The 14,395-nt window shown below is 43.3% G+C and overlaps 1 protein-coding gene across 4 annotated transcripts in view; it reads right to left on the bottom strand.

Annotated features, from left to right (window-relative positions):
• The window catches only part of STAC (SH3 and cysteine rich domain), a 112,468-nt gene that overhangs the window by 26,884 nt on the left and 71,189 nt on the right, over positions 1 to 14,395 (bottom strand). For 3 of the 4 annotated variants that reach the window (XM_061127746.1, XM_061127748.1, XM_061127747.1), the window contains exons 6-8: positions 13,753 to 13,831; positions 5,885 to 5,949; positions 4,488 to 4,576 (exon numbers count right to left, since the gene is read on the bottom strand). In XM_061127746.1, the coding sequence (XP_060983729.1) occupies positions 4,488 to 4,576; positions 5,885 to 5,949; positions 13,753 to 13,831 (233 nt within the window). Of the gene's footprint in view, positions 1 to 1,177; positions 1,870 to 4,487; positions 4,577 to 5,884; positions 5,950 to 13,752; positions 13,832 to 14,395 lie in introns of those variants that run through there. The other variant, XM_061127749.1, reaches the window with a different exon arrangement.

Raw genomic sequence — 14,395 nt, 5'->3', positions numbered from 1 at the left:
GCATAACAGTCAACTGGAAGAGGATGTGTGTCTGTGAGGGGGGTGGTGGTGGTGGGTGAATAGAAGGGTGGGAGGAACAGAGGGAAGGAAGAAAATTTCTTTGGTAAGGGTTGAAAGTGAAAGTAAAAGTCGCTCAGTTGTGTCCGACTCTTTGAGACCCCATGGACTAGTCCATGGAATTCTCCAGGCCAGAATACTGGAGTGGGTAGTCTTTCCATTCTCCAGGGGATCTTCCCAATCCAGGGATCGAACCCAGGTCTCCCGCTTTGCAGGCAGATTCTTTACCAGCTGAGCCACAAGGGAAGCATGATCCTTTTGGGGAACAAATGATGGAGCAGAGAGGTAAGGGGAACAGTGGTGCCAGAAAAGCAGAGAAGTCACCAGGGAGAGAGAAGCCACCACGTCTCTGTAAATATTCCGGTCTAGACCCAAGGGAAGTGGGAGGGCATTAGAGAGTTTTAAACACACTTGTGGAGGCTAATTACTTTACAATATTGTAGGGGTTTTTGCCATACATTGACATGAATCAGCCATGGATTTACATGTTAATTAGCCTCCAACTAATAAAAATAAATGGAAAAAAAGAGAAAAAAATAAAAATAAAAAAATAAACACACTTGTGTGTCATGAGCAGACCTAAGACAGGCACAATGATTCTCTTCTTCATGCATGTATTATAAAAGCAGAAGCTCGGATGGCTTGTGGAAACTTCTCAAGCTTCATGTGGGTCACACAGGTAGTGAGCAGCTTGGCTAGAGCTTAAATCCAGGTCAAGTGATGCCCACACTTTTTATTCTTAAATACTCAGTGAATCCATGTTGCATGTCAATCTCTTTCTGCCTCATTTTTTATGTCTGCAAAGGAAGCATCTACCTCTGGAGTATGAACAGAACTGACTGGAATTAACACTGTTAAACTCCTACTATGTTATTTTATTTAATGACAACCATCCTACAAGGGCTTCCCTCGTAGCTCAGTTGGTAAAGAATCTGTCTGCAATGCAGGAGACCCGGGTTCGATCCCTGGGTCAGGAAGATCCCCTGGAGAAGGAAATGGCAGCCCACTCCAGTATTCTTGCCTGGAGAATCCCATGGACAGAGGAGCCTGGTGGGCTACAGTCCACGGGGTCACAAAGAGGTGGACATGATTTAGCAACTCAACTACCACCATCCTACAAGGACAGGCCTTATTATCTCTACTTCAAGGTGAGAAGACAGAGGTTCAGAAAGTTAGGTAAGATGCCCTGTTGTCCGAAAATAGAGGAGCAGGGACATGAATCCATTCTGTTTGACTCCAAAGTTTAGACGATCCCAGGACACTGGGCTGTCTTTGCAGCATCCTTTCCACCCAAAGTAAATGGGAAGGGAGGAATGGGGTGGTGGTGGTATAGAGACCAGGTGGATCCCATAGCAATCCAGGGAGAGGTGAAGGTGGGGCTGGATAAAGCAGATCTGAGGCAAAGAGAACCAGTAGGAATTGAACATTGAATGCATTTTGGGCATGGGGTAAAAGAAAACCTCAGGTGGCTGGCTTGAGGCCTGGGCAGATGGTGACATCACTCACCCTGGGGACAGGTTTGTAGGGGGGCAGGACAGAGGTCCTGGGTGCCAGTCACTCCTGGGGCAGGCATGGAGAAGAATCTGGAGGTTTGGAGAGAGGTCTGGACTGTTGGCTATTGGCAGAAAAAGCTTTCTTGTTATTGAGCAGATATACAGCAAACTCTGGCTGAAGTGATGGGCCATCTGCTCTGATCTGTGACTGTTGGCTTTGCCAGTTAGACCTCCTTTGTCCTCAAGCTCACACTTTCAACATTCCCTTCACTCTCGTATCCTTTGTTTTCTTTCCTGAGGAGAATCTCCAGCATGCCCCCTGGGTCAGAAGGAAGGTGGATGAAAACAAAAGTTTTGTTAAAAGGATTTTTACTACCTTGTGGTTTAAGGAGAAAAGATAATTCACAAAGCCCTAGTTCATTCAAGGAATGATACTAAATCCCCAAAGCATTGCCTTACACATTCTAAATCAGAGCTTGGCTTCTAAAATGGGAACCTACAATCTCTTTGCAAAGAAAAAAAAAGTTAAGTATGATTTATCACTCCAATCTTGCAGTCTATGCAATGCAGACATTTCATTCCTGGGAATGAAGAGTCCTGTTTGCCTTGAAGCAGAGTGTAAACATTTGATTCGTGACCAGACAACTTGACTGTTAATGGCCTGAGACCGACTAAAATAAGCACAATATCTTAAGACCACCACCAGGCAGTTCAGACTTCACTCCTGAGACTTCTCTGGAGCTATTGTTTCCATCTGATACGTTCAGAACAATCTTCTAAGATGAAGCTGTGGGGCCTGCACAATGGGGTGCTGTTAAATTTTAAATTCTAGACACTCAAATGATAATCTCAAGAAGAACCCAATATACTGTTCACTGCAAAGTAAATATAGGTTCTCCTTGTCTTCATCAGCAGATAGTTAACGTAGACTGTCAGTTGAGGGCAAGGGACCACACCAGTGATGAATCCTAGGTAGGTTCTGACTGGCAGGGTTTGCAGTATCTTGATAGAATGGGGCTTCACCTGATAAATAGCATCTCATTCAGCTGTGCCTAATCAGGCTGTTTAGATAACATTTACAACTCCAGCCAGTGAGTTCAGCATGGTGAGTCTTCCTCAGGATGGAGAAAATTCAGATGTACAAGAACCTAATTGTCCGAACGAATCTAAGGAGCCAGGAACCAAGCCTGAACTCCGCCAGGGAAAAGCCCGAGAATCAGCTGGAAGCAGACCACAGATGAACAATGAAAGCTGACCTTGGGTGTGAGCTGGGGGAGCTGCCAGACTTCAGCAGGACACCCACACCTGCTACGGGGGCCACTGGGCCTTGTACCAGGAAGGGCAGCTGAGCGATCCAGCTTGACCCCAATGGCAAATGGGACCAGGAAACAGGGTCTAGATGGAGGCTTTTGATAGTTCTTTTCTCTTCAGGGACTTTGGGGTAAGTGGAAGAGGAGAAGGCTGATTTCACTGAGGAAGAACCATGTTCAGGCAAAAGCCAGAGGGGTCACACCAGGGAAATGGACAGACCTGAGATGTGAAAAGGATTTCCCAGGTGGCGCTAGTGATAAAGAACCCGCCTGTCAATGCAGGAGACGTCAGAGAGGTGAGTTTGATTCCTGGGTCGGGGAAGACCCCCTGGAGAAGGGAATGGCAACCCAGTCCAGCATTCTTGCCTGGAGAATCCCATGGACAGAGGAGCCTGGTGGGCTATGGTCCCTAGGGTCTCAAAGAGTCTGACACAGCTGACATGACTTAGCACACATGAGATGTGGGAAAGCTCAGAGAGCTCCAGGGTGGAGACAAGGTGTTCCAGAGCCTTCTGCAGCGAGGACCAGTGACACAGCACTTGGATGGTGGGGTCCACCATAAAGTGCAGGCTATTTTCCTAGTGCTCTGACATATGAATGGTTTTGTGTGCTAGGTTTTCTCTCCATGCTCTTCAGAAGAGGAAAGAACCCATCTCTAAGGGCCCATGTGGCTGCAAAAGCAGCCCCTTGTATCCTGCTCCAGGGCTGGAAAACACCAAGCCCCTCTCCTGAGAGTGCTTGTGGCATGGGTCATGAATAGAGGGAAGGAGTGAAGTCTTTTCTTTGGGACAACCTGGGGAACGCGACGTTACAAAGACTGTACTGATAGCCAGTTCCTGAGTGTCTACCATTACTATTCTAAATGCTTTATGAACCTTATTTGCTTTATCCTCACAAATGCCTTAAGGGAAAAGGTCACTATTATCTTTTTATCAGTAAGGAAACCAGGGAAACATGATGTTTGTACATTGCTTAAAATCACACAGCAAGGAGCATGTAGACACAGTACTGACTCCAGCCACACTACCCCTGAAACATGAGACTGTGGTCCAGAGAAAGGTTCGGATCTCATGAGCGCCCTGAGGCTCACCTGTCTCTCTGTTTCATTGACCATGAGGTGGGATGGTTCTTGAAACAGAAGAACCTCTAGGTGAGAGCCAGGGGGAGCTGCCAGTCTCTGGCAGGGATAGATAGAGTTTTAGCTTGATTCATCAGTCAGTGTTAATTTGGGCAACAAGTACATTTTTGGTTCCCTATTAGACCCCACAGGATGCCAAGTGCATCTGATGCTCAGCCTTCATGAAGAATGCCAGAATCAGCTCTACTGATGATGTACTAACCACGCTTCTCAAAGTGTGGCCCCTGGGCCAGCAGCGTCAGCACCACCTGCAGACCAGTTAGAAACTCGGATTATCAAGCCCCATCCAAGACGTGCTGAATAGTGCTGAGTCAGAAACTTCCAGAATAAGGCCCAACAGTCTGCATTAACCAGCCCCGCATGCTAACATTTGAGAATCACTGCTCTAAGGCACTTGGAGGCAGCACAAATTGAATTATTTTCCTTCACATACATCACCACTGACTTTAAATCTTTCATTCTTCTTCTTCCTTTAAAAATATTTTTTACCTCATTTCCAAATCTTCATTCTCTTGTGGTACAAATTTGTACAAGGCAACATAGGTGTTCATCTGTAATGGGTCTTTGGAAAGAGGTCCCTGAAAGAGAAACATAAAAGAAAAATGAGAGAAGGAAGGACAAAGAAATGGAGCAAGGGAAGAAGACAGGAAATGGAGAAGTTAAATGTAATTCCAGTGTATGGATCTTTGTGTTAAATATCTAACCATTATTATTTTGTTCCGAACATAAGTTTATTTTTAATTTCCTAGCTGAGTTTGATTTCATTACAAACTATTTGAAAACATTTATGTGGAACTTTTTGTCAGAAATACTACAATTTTCTTCAAATCACTTTTTTTTCTTTGATCTAGTTGTTCATGAAAGATGATACAGACTTGAGTCCAAGCAAGAGAATATTCTCTCTATAGACAGGAGACAGGTGGAGAATAGTGAACAACTTCTATTCCCTAAAATGGACAATTTTGTATCTAGTAATATCAAAGGGATCTGAGTGTATTCATCCAGAAATAAGTTCATTCATGCTGTGGAAAAATGAAAGATGTTGTGGCCTGAGACTGATTTGATTGGTTATGGTATCACCATCCACTGACTATGAAACTGCAACAATGATAATAAAAGCTACTGTTTTTTGATAGCTTGCTGTCTGAGAGGCATGATGGCACATGGATTAGCACATGCAATGCTAACAACAGCCCTGTGAGGTCGATATTATTGTGTCCCTAATTTGTAAACTATATAAGAGTTTTACAGGTATTATATAAACATAAGCGGTTATTATTAACTACATAAATGTTATAGCTATATAAATGTTTCTGCTTTATAATATACAAGATAAATTAAAATTATACAACATGTAATATTTATAGTGTAGCATTTTATATGCATGCAGATATACAATGTATAACTATACATTTAAATATATAATAATATAATGAATAGATGCCATAGCTAGAAAACATAAACAAAAACTGCACATAACTATATTCTTTTTATCTGTGCTTCACTTTGCTACCCAAAGCTCAAGTACTTTATGCAGTAATATTCCATCTTAATTATATATGTAAATTAACATAAAATACAATACTTATGTACTATGAAATATAGTCATAATATATAATTTACATACTATAGAGCACGTATCAACTTGTATGTAACATACATAACAGAAAGAGAAGCACACAGTGCAATATCTATCCTTTGTGCCTTGGACACGTTGATATTTGTTTTGCTCAGTGCTGCCATATGCTATGCACTCTATGGTACATTATTCTCTAAAAATGCTAGTCTGGGCCTCACTAAAGTGATTTCATGACCCACTTGGGGGGTGACCTACAGAATAACCTAAAGACCCTGTCTGGTCTGTCTTCTGAGATGTCCATAAATACCTGGTGGTTTATGTTCTTTGCTTGGTCTCTGAAATCGTCGGTGCCATTTTCTGGATACGTGAACACTGAAAGAGACCAGGAGAAGTAGGAGTTTTATGAGTCCATATTTTGGAAACATGCTTGAAAGACGTAGCTTTATTTATTCCCTGCACCACAGTTTCGGCTCGGTTTCTCCCTGCCTTTCCCCATCCTCAGCGACCCAGCTCGCATGTCATGTCCCGACTGTTGCCCTCTGCGCCCCTTACAGGGTCCGCACCGCACTCTCTGCACACCCACACCCTCGTTCACGCCTCCGGGCCAGCACACATCCTCCTGCATTGCTTGGTCTCATTTGGCAGAGCTCTTCTCAGGAGCAGAAACCATGTCATTCATCTATGTTAAATGTATCCAATCGTTTGTTAAGGGGATGGTAGGGTAGGTGAGGTATGGCGCAATTTAACTGTATTTGAATACACTTTTCTAAGTACCAGGCTCTTTGATCTCTATTAAATATCTTCATGCTAGTTTCCTGATGATCTCTGTATTTTACTTGCAGATTGAGGTTTTGAACTTCAAAATACTTCCTCAATCTCTTACTGGCAATGCACTGGGGGCTATTACTGAGAAAAAGATTAAACACTGGCTTCTCATTTAGTGTGTCCTTAAAATACACAATTCTCTACCTTCGGTAGCAGCCACTCTGTGGCCTTTGATGAAGAAAAAGGCTTCTTAAGATGGGCAGGAGTTGTCACTGTCCACACACATAGCTGTGGGAGGTCCCTGATGGGTTGATGGGTATTGTGGGGCTCTGCCTTAGCTAGTCAAGCATCTACCCTGGAGACCAACATCATGTATTGTTCTTAAATAAAAATAAAAGGTGGCACATGTTTCCAAGTCTATATGATAGGGCCCATAGTGTTGAAATTACTCTACCTTGTAGAAGCTTTGATAATCAAAAATAATACATTGCTGCTTTAGTCTTCCCTTTGGGTCTCCTTCAGAGGGTCAAAGAAACCAGAAGAGGAAGAGAAACACATCCCAGAAAGCTCTGCACCCTCTTTCAGTTAGCCCTGACAATCTCCATTGTCCTGCAAATGGACTCAGTCACTGTGAAGGAAACACACTTCCGAACAAGAGCCCCATAAATGTACCAATGCTCAGTAAACATCTGTTGTCCATGGTTTATGGTTCCAGAGCTGGTGGACGCGGTTTCATTATCCCTAGGAAGTCAATATGCAGTCATGGAAGGAGCTCCTCTTTGTAGGAAAATGAAGGGCCGATGCTTACAGACCTTGTCTGCCTGAATATTTGGCTATGCAACTTCCTGGTTTAAAAAGAGTAGAGACCAGCAATACTTTTCTCTGTTTTAAGTGATTACTTGAAATCTTGGCATAATACTTGATTCCATAAATATAAAACTGGACACATTTAAAGAATATTGAATAGTTGAATGGAAACATAACAAGACCATCTTCTTAGAAAATTATTGATTGAAGCTAAAATTGAGACTACATAAGATGCATGTGCAATATTCAGTTTGATTTTACAGTTTTGTAATTTCAAATTATTTTAGCTCTTCATTGACTACCCATTAGTCATCACAACAATGTGCATCATTTTGAACTATGCTGAACATTATTTGAAGTGACTCCAAATGTGTTTTCAGTCAAATGGTTACAGACAGAAATGGAACATTTCAAAAATGATTTTTTAAAAAACCCATTCCTTCTGGCTATTTCTAAGATGTTGATTTGAGGGGAACAGTATAAAGAAAGATAGCTATTTTACCAAAAAAAATGTATCAGACACTTTTTTATGTTTGGTACTTTAAATTCATTTTATGAAAAATAATTTGGCTGTTGATTTCATCCATGGAAACACACAAAATCTGTGTTAATTCTGCAGGTATGTCTTCTAATGTTACAGATGCAAAATCAACCCTCAGTTTTTGCTAGTCCCCCTAAAGCTTTCTTCTCTTCCTTTTCTACATTCTTTCTCTTTTACTTCGCAGTCCTGTGAGGCCCATGTCTCCAATGAGCTGCTGAGGTGGGTTCTCAGCTTTAACCTGGTCATGTACAAGTTACATTATCAGCTTGCTGACACTGACTCACCTCGCATCCCTGGAATAAACTCAACGTGGTAATTATGCACAGCCTTTCTAAAATACGTTACTGGGTTCAGGGTACTGAGGTGATTTTGTGTCAGATTTCTGCGCCCACATTCAAGAGGGGAATGAACCAGCGATTTTCTTTCTCCTGCTGTCTTCCTTTGGCTTTGAAGTCAGCATTATACCAGCCCCCTAAACTAAGTTAGAGAATGCTGCCGGCTGGCACTTTCTGTTGTCTTGAAAGAGCTTAGCTAATCTGGAAATTTTATCTTCCTTAAATGTTTGGTCAAGTTAACTTATAAAGTTGCCTGGGTCTGGCATTTTTGTTGTGAAAAAACTTAAAATATTGATTCTGTTTCTATCATAATTGGAAGCCAAGTCAAGTTCTCTAATTTCTATTTCCTCTTGAGTCATACTTTGGTCATTGATAACTTTCTTGGCAGCTGTCCATTTGAAGTTTTAAATCTACTGGTGTGAAGTTGGTCATAAGGTGCTTTCCTGTCAACCTTTGTTGACATTTCTCCTCTTAAAATTATTACTTTTGTTTCATCGTTCTCTCTTACTCTTAAAATTATCAATTGTAAATTCTACTTTTTTAAAGAACTGTGTTTAGAATTTACTGATCTATCTGTGTCACGTAATAATTCCTTGTCTTTATTACTGCCTTCCTTATCTATTCTTTTTTCTTTTACTGACTTCTTTTTTAATTTTTTTTTACTGACTTATTGAATGTGATGCGCAGATTATTACTTTTCAGCTTTTATTTTTTAATGAAATAATTTTAGAGCTGAATACTCTAGGCACAATTTTAGCTGCATCCCACAAGTTGCAATAGGTATGTGTTCTTAAATATTATTTATTTATGGTTGTGTTGGGTCTTCTTTGCCGCATGAAGGCTTTCTCTAGTTGCAGCAAGTGTGGGCTAATCTCTAGTTGTGGTTCACAGGTTTCTCGTAGCAATGGCTTGTCTTTTTGTGGAGCATTGCCTCTAAGGCATGCAGACGCCAGTATTTTGTGGTGCGTGGGCTCAGTAGTTGGAGCTCAAGGGATCTACAGCTTGGGCTCAGTAGTTTTGGCTCATAGCCTTAGTTGCTCCGCAGCACATGGGATCTTCCCAGACCAGGTATCAAACCTGTGTCTTCTGCATTGGCGGGCAGATTCTTAACCACTGGACCACTAGGGAAGTCTGGTAGTGTTTTCATTATTATTTAGTTTTAAATATATTTCAATTTTCATTATGACTTCTTTGACATATTAGCTTTTAAAAAGTATGTCTTTAATTTCCTAAAGAGTGGGTTTTCCTAGTTATATTTTGGGTATTCATTTCTATCTTGTTTGCACTGTAGTTAGAAAGATGCGTTCTATATCTTATTAATTCTGTGAAATTTATGAAGTGTGCATTATAGTCCAGTAGGTAAGCAATAGTTCCATGTGTTCTTAAAAAGAATGTGAATTCCTCATTTGTTAGATGAAGCGTCCTTTTTAATTTTAATTTTTTATTATTTTTAACTGAAGTACAGTTGGTTTACAGTGTTGTGCTAGTCTCGGGTGTAAAAGTGATTTAGGATACATATATATGTATGTGTGCCATGCCAATTTGCTTTAGCCATGTCCGACATCTTGCAACCCTATGGACGGTAGCCTGCCAGGCTCCTCTGTCCATGGGATGTTCTAGGCAAGAATATTGGAGTGGGTTGCCACGTACTCCTCCAGGGGACCTTCCCGACCCAAACCCATGTCTCTTATGTCTCCTACATTGACAGGCGGGTTCTTTACTACTAGCGCTGCCTGGGAAGCCACTTTGTAAATATATTAATATATTCATTCTTTTGGAGTGTCCTTTGAAAGTTAATTAGGTTAGGATCGTCAAGTATGTCCACAGATCCTCCATATCTATACTGAATCTCTTTGTTTATCTCATTTGCCAGTGACCAAGAGGTGTGTTAAAATCTCTGATTATGAAGTGCAATGCCAATTTCCTAACAGTTCCGTCAATTTCTCCTTGACTTTTTGTCATCTTGAGGCTATGCATTAGACAGATGCTTCACCCTTTGCTTATGACCTTGCTTCCAGGGGAGATTCGGCAGTTAAGGCAAAAGCGAAGACCAATAATTCTGCCCGTGTCAATTTCTGAGGCACCAAGGAATAATGTTGAAGACAACAACCAGAAATCCTCAGACCTGCCCAAGCGATTCATAATATAAGAGAGAAAGCAGAGACTGCGTTTTTATCAGTAAACACATGAGCATCAATTGTGCTTCTTCTGAGGTGGCCTTGGAAATATTCCTCACGAATTCTGACACAACACCTGGCTGGCAGAAATAACACCTGTGTGCCCTGCGCACTTTTTAGAACACACGTGAAACACGTGACACAGACCTGGAAGCTCTCCTTGCCGAAACTGTGAGAAGATGAGAGGGAACTCGGACTCTATGTAAGCAACTATGTTGTTTCTCAAACTGCACAGACAGAGCATTAAATCCAAATCAAAGGGACACGTTTTGAAGCAAACTGCTGCATGACTACTCACCCTCACTTCTAAGAGGGCATGTGAAGAAAGCTACTGCTGATCAAAGGAATATTTAATAGATCTCTAAAGCGTTTTAGAGATTTATTGTTTGCTAAGTTCTTTCAACAGATTTCTTTGATAAGACTGTGAAAATGCCCCTTAATGTGAAAAAGAGACAGCAGATAATCAACTTGTGTTTTTGAGTGTATTACTCAGTGTCTCAGCTTCCTTGATCTATCTGGTATTTGTTGTGTGTGTCTGTCTATGTATCCTTGTGTGTGTATGTTGGAGGAGAGGGTGTTGGACCAAATGGTCTCTAATCCTGTTTCTCAAGTGTTAACAAAAATGTGAACCACAGATTCATCTGCAAATTCTGATTTTGCAGGGCTGGGGCAGCCTGAGGGTCTGCATTTCTCATGGGCTCTCACGTTCTGCCCAGGTTGCTGGTCCATGGGCCACACATGAAGTAGTGATGCTCCGGACTGTATCTTTGACACTCTGTGACCTTATGATGACTTCAATAATAGCAATAGTGCTTCATAGTGATGATTCTTAAATATGGTTGTTCATAATTTAAAACTCTGAGAAGATCCCCTTAAAAAAAATAATTTACGGTTGTGCTATCTTTGCTGCTGCATGCAGGCTTTCTCTAGTTGTAGCAAGCGGGGGCTACTCTTCATTGCTGTGCATGGGCTCCTCATTGCCGTGGCTTCTCTTGTTGCAGCACGTGGGCCCTAGAGAAGCACGGGCCACAGCAGCTGTGGCACATGGGCTCTAGAACACGAGCTCAGTGGTTGTGGCGCATGGACTTAGCTGCTCCATGGCATGTGGGATCTTCCTGGACCAGGGATGGAACCCATGTCCCCTGCATTGACTGGACTACCAGGGAAGTCCCTAGAAGACCACTTTCTGAGTAAAGAAATCCCCAGGGCAAATAGAGACCGCATCTACTGAGGAATGGCTGACAGCATCCATCAAGCTGGATCAAGCTGGTGGAGGCAGAGGGGGAAGCGGTGGGCACATGCTGGGTGTGATTCTGAAGACCAGCAGATAAAATCTGCCAACAGACTGGACAAGAGGTGCAAGAAGAAAGGTGTCAAGGATGATGCCAAAAGCCTTGGCCTGATAATCTAGCAGAATGACATTCCTACAAGTGAGTAGGAGCAACAAAGAAGAGCCAATTTCAGTGGGTGGGTGGGCGGGGAGGCAAGTGAGGGACTCAAGAGTCCACTTGGGTGCATTATCTTAAAGAGGCCTGTCCTCCATTCACATGGCCATGTCCAGCAGGCTACAGGCATCAGAGGCAGCCAAGAGGCCTAATGCTAGGAATGAAGCTTCAGAGTCATCAGTGAATGGGTAGTATTTACATTCATTATCTCATTTAAAGATCACGAGGCTCTATGGATTTGGTGTTATTAGCATCGTCATTTTAGAGGTGAAGCGACTAAAGCAGAGAGAAGCGAGGTCTCTCGAAGGCCACATGATCACTAAGGGAAGCCCAGCCTTCACTTTCAGAGCAGGCAGGGGCCCAGGACCAAATACGTCCAGTGCAGTTATGATGAGAGGCCACCCGTGGTTTGGCGAAAAGAGTCTGGGGCAGGTGTCAGTTGCTCAGTCGTGTCTGACTCTGTGACCCCGTGGACAGCAGCCCGCCAGACTCCTCTGTCCTGGGATTCTCCAGGCAAGAGTACTGGAGTGGGCTGCCATTTCCTTCTCCAGGGGATCTTCCCAACCCAGGGACTGAAGCCAGGTCTCTTGCATTGTAGGCAGATTCTCTACCGATTAAGCCAGCAGAGGAGCCCACTGTCAGGGGCAGGAGACAGGCAGAATCAGACTCAGGGGAAGAACAGCTGACCAGACCTGAAGCACCGAGACGCAGCTCTGGCTTATATTCCAGTCTCTGGTGAGTTTGGTCCTAAGATACTGATGAACTCCGGGGCTGCTGGCCCAAATTCAGTTGCTGGATCTGCAGTGCTGGACAGACCCAGGCTGGGTGCATGCAGGGTTATGGCTCTGCCTCGAGGGCCCCGGCAGCTGGCGCTCTCTGATCTGTCTCCCTCATGGCACTGCTAAGTGCTCCCTGGATATCTGCATGGATCCCAAAGTATAGTTTTCCCCATGTGATGCCAAAGGCTTCTTACTCTAGTGGTATGCTTTAGCAGCTGTGTACAGGCTTGGCAAGAGAGGGGCCCTGATGGATGCTGACAGTTATTTAGGAGGGAGGGTCAGCACAGAGGCACAATCCTAACTGGAGAAGAGACATGAGTGAATTCCTAGAGCTAAAGAAATGGAAGTGGTACCTCATTGTATGACAGCTGCTGACAACGCAGCTATAGGGTATTTGATGTAGAAGTTCTGTTTCCAGTCTGGAAAAGGCAGGGACAACCAGGCAAGTGGAAAATCTGTCCAAGACAGCACTCTCCGGTGCTTCCCACATGGGGATTAGAGCCATGAACGGTAACTTCTGCCAGGAGAAGGCATTCAGCCCAAGGTAACAACACAGGTCACGGCCTGCAACATTGCTGGGTTATGAGTGACCTGAGCACGGTTCTGTGACATATGTGGTTTAGCTAGTGGTAGAAAACACTTCATAATTTATTTTTTTTTAATAAATGAGAGGAAGTTAAGCAGTTGTTGACATCAAGGAGGCTCATCAAGATTCAAGTATTAGGAGCTGGTTATGTCTCTTTAAGCTAAGAGGAGATTCTTTCTCAATGTTAGCAAGTGGTAGCATGTAGTTAGTGTTTAACAAGTATTCCAGGAATTATTTTAAAAAGGGCTTATGCTATCAGAAAACTAAATGATATTAATAAGGAATATCTGTCTTGATTGTGCAGATCAGATTTTGAATCTTAGTTATCTCTGCTGGGGAGGAGCCCAGGGGAGGCCCACACTCCTCAGCACCACCCCTCACTGAGCAGGCACATCACTGTGAGTCCTTCCGATGTTTTCTCTCTGGGATGCCCTGCTCATCCAGCGTAGGTGAGTGGGGAAAGTGATATGTTAACAAAAAGGTCTGGAAGGACCTCCATGTCCTTAAAGCCTGAGAACTCAGGAGCCAGAGCTCAGGGAATGTTATAACTGAATTCCTGAAATTCACCAAAATTTATCCGTTCCCCTCCATATTATCAAACACTGTCCAGCCTGAATTCCAGAGGTAGCTGAGAAAGAGAGGGGCCTGGAAGTCATGTGAGCCTGCCTGCTGACCTGGATGATGGATGAGATCCCCGTTTGCACTGGGCGGTGGTGCCTGATTCCCACGCCCTGACTTACCACTGTTGCTCCGCTTCCGCAGGTCATACCCGTCTCCTGGCCCATCAGCCTCTTCAGGAACCTCCACGAGATCTGAAGTCTTGAAAAGAGGGAACAGCAGCGAATAAGCAATGTCATTTAAGTGACTGAGTGAGCAGAGACTGTGATACCAGTAGAAGAACTAAGGTGAATTTTCACGATACTGTCTTAAGCATCTCATCATTGCTCTCTTGTCTGTTTGGCTAACTTCAGAGAGGCTGTGTTCTCCCTCTCGAGCACTGTCCCTCCCTCCTGGTGTCGGGGGCAGGCTCAGGGGCTGGCACAAGAAAGGTGATCAGTGAGAGGTGAACGAGTGCCTATATGCACCGGCTACAGTTAGGCTGCTTCCCAGGAAGAGACGACAGAGACAAATCAGAATTCCTGCCCACATCCTGTTACTTAAAGTGTTCAGTAGAACTATAGCTTTTTCTAGGTGAGTGCTGAACATTAACTCTGGAGAACAAGATGCACTTTTGAGGGTTGCATTACTTAGGTATGAATTAAAGCCTGTTTCCATTGCTGCAAAAAGTAATTGTTTCAGTAACATCAATACTTATTCTGCCCTTTCTTATGTATAGGAAGGGCTATATTCATTATAGGGCTTCTGTGGGGGCTCAGATGGTAA

Source organism: Dama dama, chromosome 24 (genome assembly GCF_033118175.1).
Source record: "Dama dama isolate Ldn47 chromosome 24, ASM3311817v1, whole genome shotgun sequence".
NCBI lineage: Eukaryota > Metazoa > Chordata > Mammalia > Artiodactyla > Cervidae > Dama > Dama dama.
The sequence above is the reverse complement of the archived record's forward strand: the minus strand, read 5'-3'. Positions and strand labels throughout refer to the sequence as shown.